Source organism: Abramis brama (genome assembly GCF_963993115.1).
Source record: "Abramis brama genome assembly, chromosome: 7".
In the NCBI taxonomy this organism is placed as follows: Eukaryota; Metazoa; Chordata; class Actinopteri; order Cypriniformes; family Leuciscidae; genus Abramis; species Abramis brama.
Window position 1 is genome coordinate 37,542,954 of NC_139969.1, and position 20,123 is coordinate 37,563,076.

A 20,123-nucleotide genomic window follows, 5' to 3' on the forward strand; every position below is an offset into this window, starting at 1 on the left:
TGAACCGGACCCAAATGAATCTTTCAGACTTATCAAGAAGCAGAATTTCATAGAAACTCCTGATCAACATGTAGGAACCTAAATCAGACAACTCCATTCAGTCTGAGCTAACTAACCCCTAGCTAAGTACTTTTATGGCCATGCAAGATTGTAAAGATGAGCCTAGCTAAAGGCAGTTAACCCAAGACTAATGGTCAAAAGTATGAGACATCATGACCAGCACAAGGAAAACCACAACAATAACATCAGAGGTTGGTTGAAAACAAACCTTCCTCTTCTTAGGGTGTTTTCACACTTGGTCCTTTTCAGGGGTCTGAGCGTAGTTTGCATGATTTTTGGACCATATGTGAACACACCAAACGATCTCAGACCCCTTTAAAGCGAACCAAACCGAGACCATTTCGGGAGGCGGTCTGAGTACTGTTGTGGAAAATATGCAATTGTCCTGTTACAAGTATGCCTTTTTGTCTGCAGAACACTTCTGTATTGTAATCAACCACACTTGAAACTTGTTTATTAAGAAAATGGTTTATAAAGAAAACAATGAAATTGTTATTATAAAAGGGTTTATTGAGAAAGTGGTTTATAAAGAAAAACATGTTTTAATGTTTAATGATAATGTTTTAAGCATTTATTAAAAAGCATAGTGAGTAACAAAACATGTAATAGAAAGAGCTTTGCTAAAGAAAGAAGAATAATGCAAGCATTACCGTCAGATGTGTTGCGGACGACACACAGAATGCAACAAATAAGAAAAAGTCAGAAGAAGAAGGATGAAGAGGCCAAAGGCTTTATATAGACAGGTCCGAAAGGGATGTCCAGAACTTATGACAGTTCAAGACTTCGGATTGGATAAAGATAATGAATTATGAGGGGATTTCCGAAGATGACGACCTCAAGAATTCAGAAGGTCTATAAAAGGCTGAAAGGAGAAGATGAAGGCAGACGCTGATTCTTAGAAACAGCCTCTCCGGTGTTAGATGCCATGCCTTTGAAGCCTCTGACAGACAGCGCTTATAAACGATTTACTTTTGATGTTGTTTTGTCTTGTTTCTTATATATTAGTACTTTATATGTAAACTAGTTAACTTGTAAATAATAAAACTATATTGAATTGAAACTAAGAAGCTTCTTAAAAACATTATTTGTCAAAATTGTGAAGAAACATTTGACAAAAAAATTCCAGTGCAAGATCAATTCAAGTTATCAGCATACTCTGAATCACCTGACATAAAAATAATAAAATTCATTATGAATGATAAAATTCATCCCACAGAAAGAATTTTGTCAGGATCTGTGTCAATATTTAGTTGCTGAACAAATACTGATCTAAAAAAAATGACACTGTCGGTTCATCTCTTACAGTTTTACGGTGAGGTGTAATTCTCATCTGGTCTGATTTCATGTTCACACCCCTGTGTAAAGTGTGTAGGGTTTGTAGTCTATATCTAAACTTCACAGGTAACAGCAAAGAAAGTTTTTGGAGACTAACATTACCTACATTAATGTCACCTTGGTGGGAAACTTACTCATTCACTCATTCATTAAAATGTTAAGACAAAAGAAGAAATATTGTTTTGAATAATACTGAAGTACGCAATTAAATTTTATGAATGTATTTTTATTCATATCAGCAGCACAATCAGCATTTAGATGAGCTGCATCCTCTCAATAACACAACTACGGTTTCCAATATCACAAGATTTTAATTGTATTCTTTTACAATAATTTTTTTTGTATCATTCATGGCACCATGACATTAAGCACTACAACAGATATGCAATTAAAATGTATTTAATTATGAAAATAACAACAGCGTAGTAGACGGTTAAGGTAGCCTGACTGTGCTGACAAAATAACAGCGCTGGTTCCAAATATCTCCCTGTAAAATGTTTGTGTCAGGTACTCTTCATCTCTGGATACAAAAAACACAAAACAGAACACTGAGTTTGCTGTTAAGACAAAACACAATGTTGAAATGCTGTTTTAATGGTGATAAAAATAAACCAACCTACTAACAGCTACGCCATGGTTCGGAGCTACTACATATATTGTGTGGCACTGCATGTGTTCAACAGCACGTCTCCGGTGGAAGAGTAAGTACTCAGGTCCTCTGCTCTATAAAGAGATTCAGGTCTGCAAACACACACACACACAAAAATGTAAGAGCTGACACATTACACATTTTTACTGCTATAAACCCAGAGATAATGTAATGTTTATGCAAGTGAATTTAGAAAGAAATTTAGGCAAGTGGGGAAACCTTCCAGTGCAGAAATAATAGGTTGAATAAATGTTAGAAATAGTGACCTCCTAAGATAAAGGTTGGAGATGCAGCCCTCAAAGGCGCCCTTGCCCAGGAGAACGCTTGAGGAATACAGGCCGGATGAAGAGTCCCTCGCTCTCTGTCCAACATCATTTTCATCAATACGAAGTTCAGTTCTAAAACAAAGGTGAAAAATAAGGCTTATTTACAATTTAAGAGACTCATGTTTATCAGTATCTATAGCCACACAGGAACCATTCATTTGGCTATCGTCACACTTCTCATAGCAGAGGTGTCAGAATATAATTTATAGAACGCAAACCCTCCTTACAAAAGTTACAATAGCTAGGTTTCCATACCGATTTTGGTATATCACAAAAATTGATTTCAAAATCAAATGAATCTTACTGTTGACCCTGTCCGAAAACAGTGAGATAATGCCATTTGCCATCCTGGTACTGTTTAGTAGATTTCCACATGTTGCCTTGGAATTTCAGGACCACATATCCTTTCTCCATGGAAAGTTCAATGTTATTATTCTACCACAGAAAAATCACAGAGCCAATGTTAAAAACACGATGAGAGGTTGATATTTTACTACAGTCTGTAAATTGCTAATGAAATGTAAGGAAAAGTAAGCCTGATTGCCCAGTTAGTCAGACTAGTTCTTTAGACACATAATGGCTATGTTTATGCCACTGGCCAAAGTTTTGTTCGTGTCAGATGTATCTGACCATATAGTGTGTGTAACTGTGGAAGGGATGTACATTATTGCTGTTCTGCAGCAGGACACCGTCTTTTGTACTCTTGAAGCCCAGTGAAAGGTTCAAATCGTCTAAGCTGAAGTCTTCATGGAGTTTGTCCAATGCACTGCCGAGGCTGAATTCAGCGTTCCTGAACATCTGGAAAAGAGGTGAAAATAGATTATGGTTAATAAATTATACCTTTCTGTGTTTCATTTGCCGAAATCAAGCATTATTCTTTTAAATGCACAATGCAAATAATAAAATATTAACTTGATTACCAGTGAGTCATTAGAGCAGCCTTTGCCAATCCCCACTTTTTCCAGAAAGACTGGTGTTGCACCACCAGCAGTGCCGATTTTCACACACCCTTTCAGAGGAGGGATAGTGATGTTGTATCTAGGGTACAATAATTCAGAATTAGTAAACCATCATATGATTGTTTAGAAAAGGTCTGAATCACTTGGTTAATCAAAACAGGTTAAAGAGAAGACATGAAGAGACAGACCTCTCACGCAGAGCATTAGGTATGCCACCGATGTACGCGTGCTTGAACCTTTGTGGAATGACGTCTGTCCTTTTGACCTCGGTGTTCCCTATTCGGACCCTAAACTCCTTCCCAGCAATAATGTAGGCTCTCACATCTGTATCCTGTAATATGGAAGAAAAAAGTGCGAGTTATTTTTTTTTCTGCCATGATTATGTCCAGTACCTTAGAGAAAAAGTCAGCCTCATTCTTCCTTACCGTAAAAAGGCTTGGTTTATCTTCACTTATGACGGGCTCCAAAATATTATCTTTGTTCCGGCCACGTAGAACAATGTAACCTCTCTCAAGAGAGACACTGTAGTAAAAGTCCTGATAGGGTATGAAGAAAATAAATAAATAATAGGTCTCAAAACTGGTATAAAAGACACAACAGAAAAAGGTTCAGTAGGTATGAACAAATTCTTACATCATTCTCATCTCCAAAATACCACAAAAGAGCATCCTTAGCTCGGGTTCGCACTCTCTGGTTGATCACTTGAACGTTGAGGAATTTTTCAATCAGGACTTTGGCATAACCAGTGCCTTGAAAGTATTCTGAATCTGACAGCGTGTTTTGTCTGAGCAAACAAAAAGAGAAGCAGATTTTTTTCTTTCATTTTTAGAAAGTGCTGCCTGCTGTACATGCAAATGTAGTGATGTGATGAACATGACTGGTGTTATTGTTAATATATTATTAATTATTAGTACATAAGCATCAAACCATTCACACGTTGAGAGCTTACCTCTTGCAAGGGGTTTCTGTGTTGATATTAACCGCATTCTTAAAGTTGTACAGACTGATAAATTTGTCATTAAAGGTGGAGAACTCAATGCAGCCAATGTATTTGCCATAGTTGAGTGAGTCTGGTGGCTAAAAAAGGCAAAGACAAATGGACTTAATAAATAAACGTATTAAAAATGAACCAAGAATTAAAGAGATCATCACACAAAATCCATTGACACTAGGAGAAAAAAAGGCATTTACTGTGAAGTCATCTGGATAACCTCCTACATAGAAGACCATGTTATCTGGACTGAGATCTAGCAGGTTATGCGTCAGCTCTCCCAGCTTTTCATTCATCTGCACAGGCTTGAACTGCTGTGCATGAACGACTTGTGCATCTTGATAAATTCTAGGTAGGCAACAAATAAAAAAAACAGGTGCATATAGTAGATAAAAAATAATGGTAAACCTGTACAATAAGGTTCCGCTTGTTAACATTAGTAAACTACTTTAGTAAAAAATAACTGGAAAATGGTTCCAAAGCATATAATAAACATAGTTAATGTTAATTTCAACATTTAGGCTACTAATACATTATTAAATAAAAAATACTTTATATTATGTAATGGACCATGAACTAACAATGAACAGTTGTCTTTTATCAACTAACATTAACAAAGATGAATAAATACTGCAACAAATATACTTTTTATTGTTAGTTAATGCTAATTAACTAATGTTAACTAATGGGAACCCATTGACTTATCAAGTGTTACCAATATAATGCAAGTACAACATTTCAGCTGTAATGGTATTTTTAGTTGTAACTTGTATAAACATATGGCATATGAACATATGAAAGGACAAATCAACATATTTTATTCCTTTAAAGGTGCATTGCGCAAGTCTCTGAGTTTTTGCAGAACTATGCCCCCTCTGGCGACAAGCTAAACTGCAACCAGAGGTGTGTACGCTCATGGACCACACGCACACGCACGCTTGCACGAGCACGAGCTGTTCATAACCAAATGAGCATCAGCCGCACAAATCTTTTGTTTACAGTCATAATGTCTTCAGGGGTAATAAAGTTATAAATCTGCAAGTCATTTTAAATATGTGAAAGGAAAGGCATTTGAGTAAATTACACACTTATGTGTGAGGGGAAAACGGGGGTAGTAGAAAACTTCGGTTTTTGTTTCCATCTATCTCCATGTTGAACTGTTTTATGTGTTTACTGTATCCACTTATGATTGTATTATTATGGAAACACGTTCATGAACAATATAAGTTATTACTTTGTTATTACTTTGTAAAAGCTCAAAATAATAATCATACCATACACAGTTGGTCAACAAAGTACACTCAAATGTCTCAAGGTAATATTCATAGATTATTACATCATTTGTTGTCATAGATTTGCCGTATCAGACATTAGAGACTGGGCTATATCTTACCGTTTTATCAAGAAAAAAGCCAACTGAGGATCCCGTTTGAGCCCTAGAGCAGACCGGAGATTCCAACGAACAGTATTTATATAGTTTTTACCTTTTGTACAAAGCCACGTCCAAGTGATCTGAGGGCGCGGGCGCTTCCTAGTGTGTGCAGACCGGAGATCTCTCCATTTGTTGAAAGCCTTCCCGATGTTGACTCTCGTCTTATTCCGACGCCTGTGGCACTAGACAAAAGTTTTCTTTTCTTTGTCTTACGTGGAGTTTGCGTTGGGGTTTGGAATGAACTACAAGCCGGTCTCTTTGAATCCATCTTTTACTTTTGTCGAAAGTTGACTAAAGTTTTGTCGCTCGAGTTGTCTTCGCTGATACGGAGAATGGCGACGTCGCGGCGAATACACAAACCTGCCAGACAGACATTAGAGCGTGAACGCGCATGACGTCACGCCCAGTCTCAAATTCCGTCCCGAATCCCTCTTATTTATTTTACTGTACAGGATTATAGAGGCAATCGCAGTGATCAGAGAAGGGCTCATTCAGCCCATCAGGCAATTGTTTAAGCATGTATGGGTTAGAAAAACGGGTATTTTTAACATGAAATGTTGCGCAATGCACCTTTAAATAGACACAAAACTAGAACATACTTAATGGCAGCTATTTGTGACTCAACATCAAACTCATAATGTTTGATTATTATGCATTCAGCACATTGCTTTGATTGTATTTGAATTTTTTTGGAGATGCATAAGTAAAACCTGATAGACACTGTAGGACATAATAACAGATTCATTTAAGGGCCTTTTGCACTGGGTCCCCCAAGAACTAAATTTTCCCCTATGGCTATTTTCCTGGTTGCATTCGCACCGCTAGTAGGAAGTCTGAAGTGACGTAAGCTTGCCGACAACGACGTCATTTAAACGTGTCGTTCAACACCTGGAGGATGTAGGATGCCATGATCGGAGATGTGTTTTTGATCTGTAGTGGGTTTAATGATAAACGGGAATGGGATGCGATTGAAAGAACAAAAAGGAGGGCTAAGAGACGAAACCTCCACATTTCATCGAGGCTGAGAAACGAACACAATGCTGCAGAAAAAGGGGAATGCAGTTAACATTAGCTTTCTGTATGTTTCTGTGCTGATAACTCTCTGTATGTTAGTTTGTGGAGTAAGCATATGTAAACTGGTGTGTGTTTTACTGCCGGTTTTTCGTACGACATGCTTTCGGCCAACTAACGTACACTTACATCCCTGGTAGCTCCTATTGTGCTGCATGGTTTAGACCCTACTCTGAAGTAGGAGCTAATGTAGTTCCCCCAAAAGGAGTTCCTAGAACTAAAATCCCTCCCAGTTCCTGCGGTGCGAACACGCCAATAAGTGGGTACTTCCTCCAATAGTTATAGGAACTATGAAAACGTTCCTATTTGTAATAATTGTTTCTGCCTAAAAGAAACAAACAGAATAAATACCAATGGTTCTTTTTTAATTGATACCGCATGTTACTATACCTGTAAAGGTCGATTTTGTCAAAGGAAGCCAGGCTAGATGAGGACTCAGTGATGATGGTTGTCTCGATGTCATTCTCCACTCCATTGAGCTTATAAATGACATGCAGGATATTATCTCGAAGAGCCATGCCGATGAAGTCTCCAGATGCCTGTGAGAACATTCAGGTAATGCATTAATGAGAGTAACAATTAGTAGGCTCGAGCTAAAATGAGCTTGTATCCTCACACAATTGACAGGACAGGTGATCACACTCACGTCTTTTTTTCCGAGGTAAAGCACAAACAGATCGTCTTTGCCCTTCCGGGTCTGACGGCGACGACGCCTGGTGCCGTCCCCTCGAACGGGGTTCTCGGGTCTCTGGAGGGAGAGGGTGAGAGAGGTGTACGCCCGCAGGTCATCCAAGTCTCTTGGGGGACGCATCTCCACATATCCATTACCAGAGAATTTCATAGGGACGACAATCTGCAACACATTTAAGACATGAAGAGGACCATGCAACATTATGCTAAAGCTTTCTATTGAAACAAAATAAATCATGAGTTATGGGTCATGAAAACTAGACAGGTCTTATAACCTTTAGACAGTACAATCTTTCGAAGGTTCATTCTTGTCAAATATATGTCTACAACCCTGACAATAGTGAAACACTCCATGAGTTAGTAAACCACATGAGGTTTTCCTGATGTATTGCTGAAGGCAGCTGAAGTTCAGATTCAGATTTGGTCTGTAAGGGAGATTAAACTCTTATCCTGTATTACTTTCTGAACCATCGAAGAAATAACTGCATTTATAGAGCAAATCAAGGTTCAATTTTAAAAGGAATGTATATAAGCTAAGGAGAAAAAAAATACGACAGCATCTTCGTTTTAATCTATTTCTCTTGTTGTTTGGTAACACTTTATGTTGATGCTTCCCAACATACATTCTACTAACTTTGTAACTACCTGTCAACTCTCAGTTAGGGATGCACGATATATCGGCCACCATATTGGTATGGTTGATATGTGTTCTTTTTTAATGTTATCGGCTCAATGAGAAAATTTGGCCAATATTAAAGCCGATAAATAATGGATTTTCCTTCAGCTGCACACTGTTGGTCATGATGGTTTTGAATTGCTTGAAATATGATTTGGAATCGCTTCAAAAGTGCAACTTGTGCAACGCAGGTCCGTCAAATTGACTACATAAAACTATAATGAGAACATTATAGTTGTGTGCTTGGGACATTGTGTGCTTTGTTTTTGTAATCAGAATCAATCATCTAAACAATTATATACAAATTCATATTTAGATTTATTGGGCAATATCGGTTTATCGGTTATTGGCTTTTTCAAATATAAAGAATTATCGGTTATTGGTATCGGCCAAAATTTTCATATCGGTGCATCCCAACTATCAGTCATTAGAGTATTAGTAGATTGTCTGCTTAAAGTCTAAAGAATTTCTCAACTAATTAAATTCAAATGTGGTTGGAAAATACTGCAGCCTATTTTATGTCAATTTAATTGTAGCTATTTCAATGTGTAGGATATAAAAAGAAATAGTCTTACTCTGTTAGCAGCCTCACGCGCTTGCTCAATCAGTTCCTTTATCTTATTAATATTTTCAGACACATTGTTCCCGGAGCCAATCTGAGAATTCAACTCTTCTATTTTATCCAGCAGGGACGGGACGGAGCCGCTCAGGTTTTTGACTGTCAGATGGAAAGCGCAGAGAAAGTGAGTGAACAATACAAAAGTGGAAGCTGCTGAAGAAAAATGATTAAAAACAACACCTACAGCCCGTTAAAGTTGACATTAACATTACCAGCACTTACCAGTCGTTTCCACATCATTGAGAACACTGTCAATATTTGAAACTGAAGGACTAATAGAGATGTTGGCAACTTCTGCTTTGATGTCATTAAGCTGGTCCATTGTGTCACTTGTGCTGCGATCGGCCTCTGCCACCGCTTTCTTAGCCGCGTCGATGATCTTACCAATGTCATCTGTGATCAGACAGAATGAAAACATATTTTCAAGCACATTCATAATCCTAAAAGTCTATAGTTGACAACTAAGCTGCGTCCATTGATCAGACTAATCTGGTTTGGGCTAGATGTCCGTTTTTTACCCAGCAAAGAAAACTATATTAGATACAATGAATGAAAATCAAACACGCCAGCACCTGTCCTTTCATAAAGCCTCTGTAAACAAACTTCTCAATGAACTCCGCTACCAAAAGCATCGGGTTATATGAAGCTGTCTTGTGTAAGCATTGGGCTTAGTTGTTTCAAACAATGCTCTTTTCTTACCTCGCTGAATTCCTCTCAAACCATCCTGAACTGTGAGCAGCTCCTTTTCTAGTGCTTTCTTTTTCTGCTCAGCGTCTTGCAAACGATCCCTCTGATAATCCAGGTCTTTGGTTGCTCCTGGTAAAGACGGAATAACAGTTTTTAAGCAACCAATGATTGATCAAATGAAGTCAAGTTCGATATGTATGTTGATCTTTGTAGAATTAAGTTTTTATTTTAAATTCACACGTGTGTCACCTTTAAGATCTTTAGCTGCGTTTTTGGCATCTTTAAGTAGGTTACTGCCATTGTTTTTCAGATTTTTTGCCCTGTTGATTAAGTCCCCTTGACTGACATCCTGAAAAGAAAAATCAACAAAAGTCACACTTAAAAATGTATTACTGACAAAATATCAAAATTAAGTCAGTTCCCTACAGTTCCCATAGATGTAATTAATCACATTAACTATGGACATGTTCAGCTATCATTTCACAACACTATATCTTTTGTTTTAAACATTTTTAACTTGGGAACGTACGTTTACACGACAACAATGTACTAAATACAGAAAAGGTTTTTCGTGTATAGACAACAACGTTGTCAAAACGATCCCGTTCACACAAATTCGCAAAAACAACTAAAAACGCTGTATTCTGCTGCCCGGCCAGTAGTTGGCGATGTCACTTTGTAAAGAAACGCTACGCACCGAAAGACTGAACACATAATACATATGCGCATGATATCACTGTTTTCACAAATTCATGTTTTTGTAGTTTACACGGGGACGATAACGGTATCGTTTTCCAAAACTTGCACTTTGAAACCCGATTTCAATAGTTTGTTTTTTCAGGCCCCCAAAACGCTATTGTCGTGTAAATGAACAGCCAAAGCGCATACAAAGTTTTCAGTTTTTAGTTGATAAAGGTGTCGTGTAAACGGCCCCTTAAAGTCCCCCCTGTGGTGAAAATCAAGCTTTTAATGTTATTTATATGCCTATGTGGTGTTTTTAATGTGCTTTAAGACAAACCATGTGTAAATTCATAAGTCGACACCATTGCTGAGTATTTTCTCCTTAAAACTGCAGTGAACCAAAGACAGTCTCAAAAACACGGTTAGAAATCGCTGGTGTTTCTGACGTCACAAACTACCTTGTAACCAATCAGATCAACGTGTGATCGTCAACCAGTGAATCTCTGAGCTGGGTGAGTGAGTGGAGGCGGGGCTCATTTGCATATTAATAGAACATACTAAATGAGGCAAGGGTGTCGAGTTACATTCAAGCTATTTTAAGGCATGAAGAAATTTTTTTTTTCAAGAAAAAAACTTTAAATATGTACTTTTGGTGGTCAAAGATGAGTTTTAATGTATAAAATGATTGACTACAGAAGGACTTTAAACTTCTTTCTGTGAAATGCTTGGCTTGAAAAGTGTGCTTCATTTACTGTTTTTATATAATACATTGGCATTCAGAAGTTTGACATAAGTGTCCAAATACTTTTTGGGACAATGTATGTATCCTAACTTTGAGGTTTATGCTAATTAGATAAGGTCTCCTACATTAAGCGCTTTGTCTGCCGCCTCTTTGGCCTCCTTCGCAGCCTCCTCTGCAGCATTGACAGCGTCTGTGATGTTTTTGTACGCCTCTATCCCGGAGAGAGCGGTCTGCACACCAGAGCGCCCACTCACATTCTGCACAGCCCTGTCCGAGAGAAAATATCACTGCTAGTCATATCAACAAGGAGAAAAATCATGTGGAAGATATACATGTACATGTATGAGGAAAACCTGAAATTTAATGAGAAGGTGAAAAGGGCGTGAAAGTTTGGCATGATTTATCTGATTGAGTGACACGGGAAGATTTGTGGTCACATGAGAGGCACTCATGATCTTACGCAGGTGTCAGTAAACTAATAAAACCTCTTACTCTTGGAGGTCTTTGGCCAGTTTGTACATGTTCTCTGCATGTTCTTCTGCCTGTTTCACAATTCTCTCTTTGGCTGCTGCTTGTGAGATAATTTGGACTTTATCCTTGAGTTCAGTCTTTGCACCGTTAAGTTGCGCGGCAAGCTGTTCATACTCCTGTGGGAATACAAGAGGATTTGTCACCAGTGAAATCACTAAAACTGTAACTGATAAATAACTCATCTGTAACTTGTACTACTTAACCAGTTAGAAAAAGCCAATTAATGAATTTAAAATATTATTAAATATAAATATTGATGAAAAATGTGTGTGTGTATATATATATATATATATATATATATATATATATATATATATGGCCTAAAACTAACTTTATGCCACACCTGCCAGTGGACAGTGACTTTCTATTTTCATTATTAAATGCAGAAATAAAACGAAGGCAAGGACAATCCATACTTTCTTAGCATTGTGTTATTATGGGGGAAATGCTCAATGCAAAAAAACATAGTTGTCAAAAAAACAAAAATGCTTTACATACTGTATGCAAGTGATAGTTTCTTAAAATGATTTTTAATCTGTCATGTCTCATAATTCATCCAAACCCAAAGGTGTATGAGTGTGATTATAAATTAAGCTCCAAATCTCCTGTAGTTTCTTAAACTAAGCACATTTTTCTGAAATGTTTACCGTTTTACTGTCATTGAACATGTTCAGGAGGTCCTTGGTGTCTTTCAGCTGGTTCACTGCAAGAGCAATCTGAGTCCCAACAGTGTTTCTCTCGCGCTCCAAATCTTTCACTCGATTCTAAAAAAGAAAGAAAAAACCTTAATGGACATCATTCCCTCTTGATAGAACGTGTTTTGAGGATTTTAAAGCTCTTGATGCTTACCAGAATGTCTCTAAGGCCTTCACTATTGATGTCATTCTGATTGCTGGCTTTCTTCACCATATTATCAGCCTGTTTGAGCAAATCCTCTAACTCTTTCAGCTTGGCCTCATAGTTGCTCAGCAGGCTATCAACACGCTTGGATGCCACTTCATTCTCATCGCATTGCTTTATGATGTTTTTAACATCCTCTAGAACTGTAATGAAAACATATAACCACACATTAATGTAGCCAATGGCATTAATTATTAGCCTACATGTTAGCATAAGCAGCTTAGACATTCACATCGGTAGTTTGATTAGGGGATAAATACATTTGTTTGCTTCAGCTTGCTCTTTCTTGGCTGCATCTTTCTGTGTCGTGAAGCTTCGCCTCTCCATTTCCTTCACCATGTTCTCGGACTGTTCCAGAAGTTTGGCTAAATCCGCGGAGGGAAGAGCCGCTCCACTGCTGTTGGAGTCCATGAGCTGTTTCAGGAGCTCTGAACAACACATCAAGTATTTATATTTCAAATACATCACAGATTTGATTACTTAAAGTCCCCTTGTGGTGAAAATCAAGCTTTTAATGTTGTTTTATGTCTATGTGGTGTTTTTAATGTGCTTTAAGACAAACCATGTGTAAAGTTAACTCCATTGCTGAGTATTTTCTCCTTAAAACTGCAGTGAACCAAAGACAGTCTCAAAAACACGGTTTGAAATCACTGGTGTTTCTGACGTCACAAACTACCTTGTAACCAATCAGATCAACGTGTGATCGTCAACGAGTGGATCTCTGAGCTGAGTGAGTGAGTGGAGGCGGGGCTCATTTGCATATTCATAGAACCGCGTATTAATCAGGGAAGGGTTTAGAGTTACATTCAGGCTAATTTAAGGCATGAAGACATTTTCTTCAAGGAAAAAAACATTTAAATATGTAATTTTGGTGATCAAAGATGAGTTTTAAGGGATACAATTATTGACTACAGGGGGACTTTAATCACTATTGTGCACTTAGAAGATTTTTTTTTTTTAAATTTATATAAATTCTAAACTTTCTTCAAAACAATAGTTGAATTTGAATCTAAAAAAAGACAACTACCCATGTACCGTGGGTGTTTAAAATAAAGGAGCTGTGGCTGGGAACATTCATAGGGTCAGTGCAATATGGGATTGTTTACAGGATCTGTTAGGACAGGCCTGCTACATGAGACGCATCGATTTGGCATAAAAACTGCACACCTGGGGGATTTTTCAACTCAGGACACAAATGGAGCGCTGCTAATGCAGTTTGCCAAGTTAACTCCATGTAAACTGAGGTTTATTAACTGAACCGCTGTCCTCATTATCACACAGAATTACAGGTCAATTCTTATTAGCAAAAAACAGTTTGTGTTTTTACCTTTTATTTTTGCAAGGAGGTTCTGTGCCTCAGTGTCCAGATCTTTTGCCCTTTGGTGGCTGTTTTCAGCATTAGCAAGAGCTTTCTGAGAGTCGTCTGATCGCTTCCTGACCTGGACATACAAATGCTTGGTGAATTATTTGATTCCCGCATGAAAATAGACAGATTTAGACACACTAAATCAATTCTAACTTGCTTAAACACAGTATTCTACATGAAATCTGAATCTGTTTATCAGAGAAAAGTCTTACCTGCTCTTTTAGATTGTCCATATCATCGCCCAGATTGATCACATCTTGTTCCAGTTGGTTAACTTTAGGCATCTGATTGTTGACTGTGAAGCTGAATGTATTCACCAGATTCTGAAAAAAAAAAAGCATGAATATAAAGAGTTTGTGTATATTAGCCTATTCATGTAATTATTAATTTATGTTCTTTGAAACATATTGTCATATATTGTTCAGATGATGCTTATTGAGTTTGGGAAAGGTTTTAAAACATTAAAGTGTAGTCATTCACTCCATCATCTTAAAGGCAGTTCAAAATGGACTTTACTGTTTAAATAAGAAGAAATCTTTACTATTAAAAATACAAGAGATGACTGAAATGTGTCAATTGGGGCAGATTTATAAAATGCAAATATGTAAGACACATTTTTATTTCATCGCATCAGTTATTGGATTTTTCTGACTCTGCTTGTTTGATTTCAAAATCAAAAGTCATAAAATGTAAAAAAAAAAAAAAGAAAAGTATTTGCTTTTGCAAAAAAATTGCTGTGCTTTTGCCTTAATGGTTGAGAAACATTTCCAAGTACTGTGACTGTTCAGTCATGTCTGAAAATTTAGCTGACTCACCAAATTACCCACAGAACGTTCCAGACTACATGTTTTTTCATGATCATTAAGTTGGATGTGGATTCTGAGGTAAATGATAATCACTATGATACTTTGAGCCACCTACTTATTTTAATGCAATAAACTTTCAGAAAAGAACAGCAGTGTGTATGAGTGTGTGTGTGTGATGTAAGGGATAATGTAGAGCGAGGCGGTTATTAGCGAATACAACCCCGACAGGCGAAGCGGAGCTTGAATCAGCCTGTCGGGGTTGTATTCGCTATAACAACCGCCTCGCTCTACATTATCCCGCTTATTACATGGCTACCCACCAAATAAATCAATAATTTGACACAAAATATTGATTTAAAAAGGAGTTTATTGATTTAAAAACGATTGTATTGCTTCTGCTAAAGAAAATAGTCCGTTCCGTCTCTACGGTTAGAATCCTGCGTCCATAGCAACGCTCTGTTTTGCATGGCAACGGTGTGTTATACTTAGCAGCGGTTATCAAGAAATAACACACCGCATTCTACATTAGAATTCAACCAAGCCATGTAATATAGACAATTAACGTTAACATGATCACACTTGTTGTATGTGCAGTTTGCCCTTACTAGGAAAAAAAAACTACAGCTTTGTTGTGTCACAGGACAGAACACTGAGGAATAAAAAAAGGAGAAACCAGGGAAATACCATTGTGGCAGCAATGGCTTCTTCAAGCTTTCTCAGATGTTCTTTAGATGAAGGTCTGAGAGAGTCTAAATCCATTTGATTTTTGATTCTTCTCAGCTCAACATCAAGCTTTTCCAGATCGCTCAGCAATGTCTGAGCACAGTTATCACACTCTGAAAAATGACATACGGCGTTACAAAAGAACATAGTACACAAAAGGAAATATTAAAAATAATGTAACCCTGTGATGCCAGTAATATCCTTTACCTTCACACTGTTCTTCTGTGTTTGTGTCTTGAAGCTCTAGAGAATTCCTGCACACTGTGAAAGAACAAGACATGTTGTGAATGAAGATATTTACATTTATATTTTATTGAATATTTATTTAGTGTTCACAGAAGTATTAGTAACTATTGCATTACTACATTAAATCTCCTGCAGACAAGCATATATTTTTGTAATACGGTAATGAGAAAATGAGTGTGTTGGAGGGTGGGAGGGATATAGCATATGTTTGAAAAACTTAATGGTGCTATTTTTGTATTATTTTAAGTTGAAATGTGACATTCACCCTTGAAGAGCTAAATGCATATACTAAACAAATAAATCCACACCTCCAGTCTTAGAGTCACACAAGTTTCCAGGACAGTTGCACAGACGACAGCGCCCACCGTAGACCAGAGGATCACCGTAATATCCCGGGGCACATCTGAGGAAACATGGTCAGAAACGCTTCATTACAGCTTCTTCTCTTATACAGCAGCAGACCGATGTCATGAGGTGATCGTATGCGCTGGATTCACAATGTGTTGACTTCTCTGAACATCCAGCTTCAGTACAGAAACCGTGCTGGATGCCCAGGTTTATACCAGTGTCTAACCAGCATAAAGCAGCCTGGAAAAGCTAGTCTTTTCAGCAGTGATGATGAGTAGTCATAGATGACATGAGTGAGTTTGAGTTTTTACAGAAACACTGCAGAGAGTATGTGAAGCACACAGGGATATCAATTTTAGGAAATTCAAGTTGTAGCATTTCATCCTGCACCACTCACCGCTCGCATCTTTCGCCCGTGTGACCCTCTTTACACAGACACTGGAATCTGCCACGTGTTTCAGAGCAGCTCAGTGCAAAACTGCAGAAAGATATGCCACATCATAAATGCATCATATAAGAGAAGGCGCATCATTAGGTAAAATTTAAATAAAAAGATTTACAATATGGCACAATATCCACTTAAAACTGTCAGGAAACCTGACAAAAAAAAGAGGACCTATTATGCCATTACAAAGTCTTGATGTTGTTTTTGGGCTCTATTAGAACAGGTTTTCATGCTTGAATGTAAAAAAAAAAATCACATTATTTCCCCCATATTCCCCATTGTTGCAGCTCCTCTCTTCCCAGTCTGTCAGTAACGCTCTGTTTAGTTCCTGTCTCTATGAAGCCCCTCCTTCTGAAAAGCACACTGTGCTCTGATTGGTCGGTTGGATCAGTGTGTTGTGATTGGTCGAGCGCTTCGAGTGTGTTTGGGAAATGTCCCGCCCCTTTCCATAACCGCCAGTTTCAACACACTACTAACTAACTCAACCAGGCCCCGCCCCTTTACTCTGCGTATGAATTATTTAAATGAGGAATATTGTGACGCGTTCGTTCCCGGAAGAAACTCAAGACTACAATGGAGGCGTTTCAGGAGTTCAGAAACACTGACAGTGATGTAGAGATTAACTCCTTCTGGAGGGACTTTGCAGAACTTTTTCATGCTCAAACAGCAACAAAATTACACACTAAAAAGCAGAATAGGTCCTCTTTAATGTACAACAATTTGTTGAACTTCATTATAAAAATCTATTTGCACATGCCTTTGTTACTCATAAAACGCTAAAAATGATTTTCTACGAGTACCATTTTGTCAAGAAAAAAGGTCAATATGTTGATAAATTGTCAGTACATATGACATTTTTGAGAGACCATAAGTTTACTTCATAAACTAATGTTGATTCCCTAAAATGGTTTTGAAGTTTAAAGGGGTTCACTTTGCTATACACCTGTGGTATTCCTGGTAAAAAAAATGGCATGCCTCTACAAAAAGCATGCTTAAATGCTCTATGATGGCTGAACTAATTTCACGTTGTCAATACGCGAATACTCGCAATTTCTGGTTACCAATACAAACACACAACTTATCAATACGAAGAATGTATGTAATCTACCCAAACATGATGAAGTATAAGTTTTAAGGCAGGTTTTTTAAGTAAACTCAACTTGCATTATACTTTTCTTCCGTCACACATGCGAGACTTACTTGTTGGCTTCATTGCTGAGAGGACATTGGCACACCCTGCATTTTCTCTGCGCTGCATTCAAGTAATATCCCACTCTACAGCGCTCACAGTGCTCTCCCGCAGTGTCATCCTGGCAGTTCTGTTCAACACAGAGCATTGGGGTTAAAAGTACATGAGCACAGGCAAACAGAGCACATCGTTGGAGGTCAGTGCAGCACTTACTAGACATCGGCCGGTGATCTGCTCACACTCATTCGAGTGGCCGTTACAGGAGCAGGGAACACAGCGAGCAAACTGACCTCTTCTGTCTAGATAGTGACCAGCAGCACATCCCTGATAGGAGAGAAACACACATGTACTGTAGAAGGGGTGTTGAAAAAAGAAATAAAAAGCTTGCACTTTATTTTAAGGTGTTATTGATACAATGTAACGTGGAACAAGGACACTGTAAAATAAATTGTTACCAATGAAAATTATCCCTTTTTAAAGCTTTTAATTACGGGTAAAACAATACACAAAAGAAAAAATGTGTGAAATTAGGCAAATGAGAAACAGTATCTTACATTATGTACAGTGACCCCAAAAAGATTATAGACTCAAAGCTGAAACGTATTCCTTTTAACTCACGTTTTACCAATGTCATTCAGCATTAGCGTTCCTTTTTTTAAAGTGGCCATTGTTACAGTGCTTCACAAAAGCAATAGATAGAGTTGGTGCAAAAGTCTACCAAGTTACCTTGCAATTGCGAGTTAGAAAGTCTGAATTGCGAGATATAAACTATTTTGAGAAATTCTGTCAGTCTTTTTTCCATTCAGAATTGGGCTTTATAAGTCACAATTTCGAGTTTATATCTCACAATTCAGAGAAAAGAAGTCAGAATGGTGAGATATAAACTTGTAATTGCGAGAAAAACGTTATAAATGTGAGAAATAAGAAATAAATTAATTTATTTAAATATAAATTCGCAATTACGAGAAAATAAAGCTAGAATTACAGAAAAAACTCACTTTTTTCTCGCAATTGCATGATATAAACTCGCAATTGCTGTGTTTCAAAGTCAGAATTGCGAGGTATAAACAATTTTGAGAAATTTTGAGAAAGTCTTTTTTCCCTTCAGAATTGAACTTTATAACAACTTTAAAACAAAGTCAGAATTGCAAAATAAAATCGCAATTGTGAGATTAAAGCTAGAATTGCGAGAAAAAAGTCAGAATTGTGAGAAAAAAGTCAGAATTGTGAGATAAAAAGCCGCAAATATCTTTTAAATACATTCAGCAACGTCTACAACTACAACATATTGCTTTAGTAACTGTTGAAATATCTCTTTACTATCCAAATAAAATTTACTCTGAAATGAATGTCACAGGCTATAAGCGTTCAGAGCATAATTTGATTTAAAACTCAGTGTAAAAAATAGGATGTATTTTATGTCATAACTTTGGTTCTCTGGAATTCTAAATGGAAGAGTTGCAAGTATCGCACATGTAATAAGTACTTCACACCCCTGGATACACTATAGAAATTAAACAAATCTGTTCTGGCAATTATGAAAGCTATTTGGACAAAAACACCAATCATCCATAATCAAATTTAAATTACCTGTTTTCGTCCGCACACATACATAAAAAGCAATACTTGTAAACAATAATATTCCTCTTTACCTGTGCATCATCCACTGAAGGAAACTGGACCTGCTGTGTGTCGTGGATGGAAGGGTACTGAACGCGCTGAGCATCATTTAGTGCTGGATACTGAACTCTTTGAGTCCACTCTGCCTGTTCTCTCCGAGGATGGTCTGGGGTCCTGTGTTCGGGTCGGGGCCCTCCAGACCCCAGCGCTAGCAGGGCCACGAACACAACGGCCCTCAGTGCTGCACTCCTCCATGCCATCGACTCTGACATTCCTGACCGGTTGATGCGTGTGAAATAACTCGTGTTGCTCTCAGGTACGGTCTTCTTAAAGAGGGAGTAAACGCCCCAGACAAACTCTCATACGTGAATCAGTCGTGGACACGCTGCCGCAAATGAACAAGGAAATTGAGTCACACTTAGGTATGTGAGTGAGGAGAGATGTGTGCTGGACTCAACACCTGGAGAAATAACTCAGCTACACACATTCACTCAAAAGTAAACAAGACATGAACTAAAAGACCCAGAAAAAATGCCCCAGCACTTTATCAGAACATGGGATAGTGGTTGTGGTATTCATTTATTATTAATATCTTCTCTCAATAACCTCTTTTGTTTGCTATTATGTTGCTATTTCACTATTTCTTCACTGTCGGTGTTTAATCATTGTTTGTAACTATGACAAACCGTGAGTGTTTAAGACACAGCTCCACAGTTATCAGAATGACTCAGCAACCGTTTGTTTTGTCAGCTCTTCCACACCCAGTCTAGAGAAGTCAGCACACGCCCCGTACGTAGAAGAAAACATGCCCTCCGGTTACAGACTTCACAGGTCTTCCCTTGCCTTTATAGGCATGTCCCGAAAACAAAATGTATTTAGGGTGTGGTGGGAAGGATATGGCTACAGAAAGGATTCTGGAAATGCAATGGAAAAGTGCTTCAATTCTTTAACAATCCAACAAAAGAAATACACATTCTGCTGTGTTGTGAAGTCACTTTAAAGCATATCGAAATGGGATTGTTCCACTCATT

The 20,123-nt window shown here is 37.8% G+C and overlaps 1 protein-coding gene across 1 annotated transcript; it reads right to left on the reverse strand.

Moving 5' to 3' along the window:
* Positions 1 to 1,602: 1,602 nt before the first annotated feature.
* Positions 1,603 to 19,421, reverse strand: LOC311087609 (laminin subunit alpha-3). Its single transcript, XM_084120947.1, has 31 exons — positions 19,125 to 19,421; positions 17,686 to 17,796; positions 17,484 to 17,602; positions 16,236 to 16,316; positions 15,799 to 15,893; positions 15,452 to 15,505; positions 15,206 to 15,357; positions 13,928 to 14,038; positions 13,677 to 13,788; positions 12,610 to 12,777; positions 12,299 to 12,492; positions 12,097 to 12,213; positions 11,411 to 11,565; positions 11,044 to 11,185; positions 9,745 to 9,844; positions 9,508 to 9,624; positions 9,031 to 9,201; positions 8,765 to 8,907; positions 7,470 to 7,676; positions 7,214 to 7,362; positions 4,521 to 4,668; positions 4,279 to 4,406; positions 3,963 to 4,113; positions 3,755 to 3,865; positions 3,518 to 3,660; positions 3,291 to 3,408; positions 3,034 to 3,168; positions 2,675 to 2,805; positions 2,311 to 2,442; positions 2,012 to 2,136; positions 1,603 to 1,915 (listed from the first exon to the last, which is right to left on the reverse strand). The coding sequence occupies exons 1-30, from the start codon at positions 19,362 to 19,364 to the stop codon at positions 2,043 to 2,045; spliced, it is 4,029 nt and encodes a 1,342-aa protein (XP_083977073.1). The 5' UTR covers positions 19,365 to 19,421; the 3' UTR covers positions 1,603 to 1,915; positions 2,012 to 2,042.
* Positions 19,422 to 20,123: the final 702 nt, after the last annotated feature.

Bases quoted from the DNA above. Each gene is read 5' to 3' on its own strand.
- LOC311087609 (XM_084120947.1), bottom strand. From the start codon at position 19,364: ATGTCAGAGTCGATGGCATGGAGGAGTGCAGCACTGAGGGCCGTTGTG. The intron at 15,506-15,798 runs GTGTGGATTTAT...GTTCTTTCACAG, and splicing joins GTGTGACTCTAAGACTGGAG to TGTGCAGGAATTCTCTAGAG. The intron at 3,866-3,962 runs GTAAGAATTTGT...ATACCCTATCAG, and splicing joins ATTTTGGAGATGAGAATGAT to GACTTTTACTACAGTGTCTC.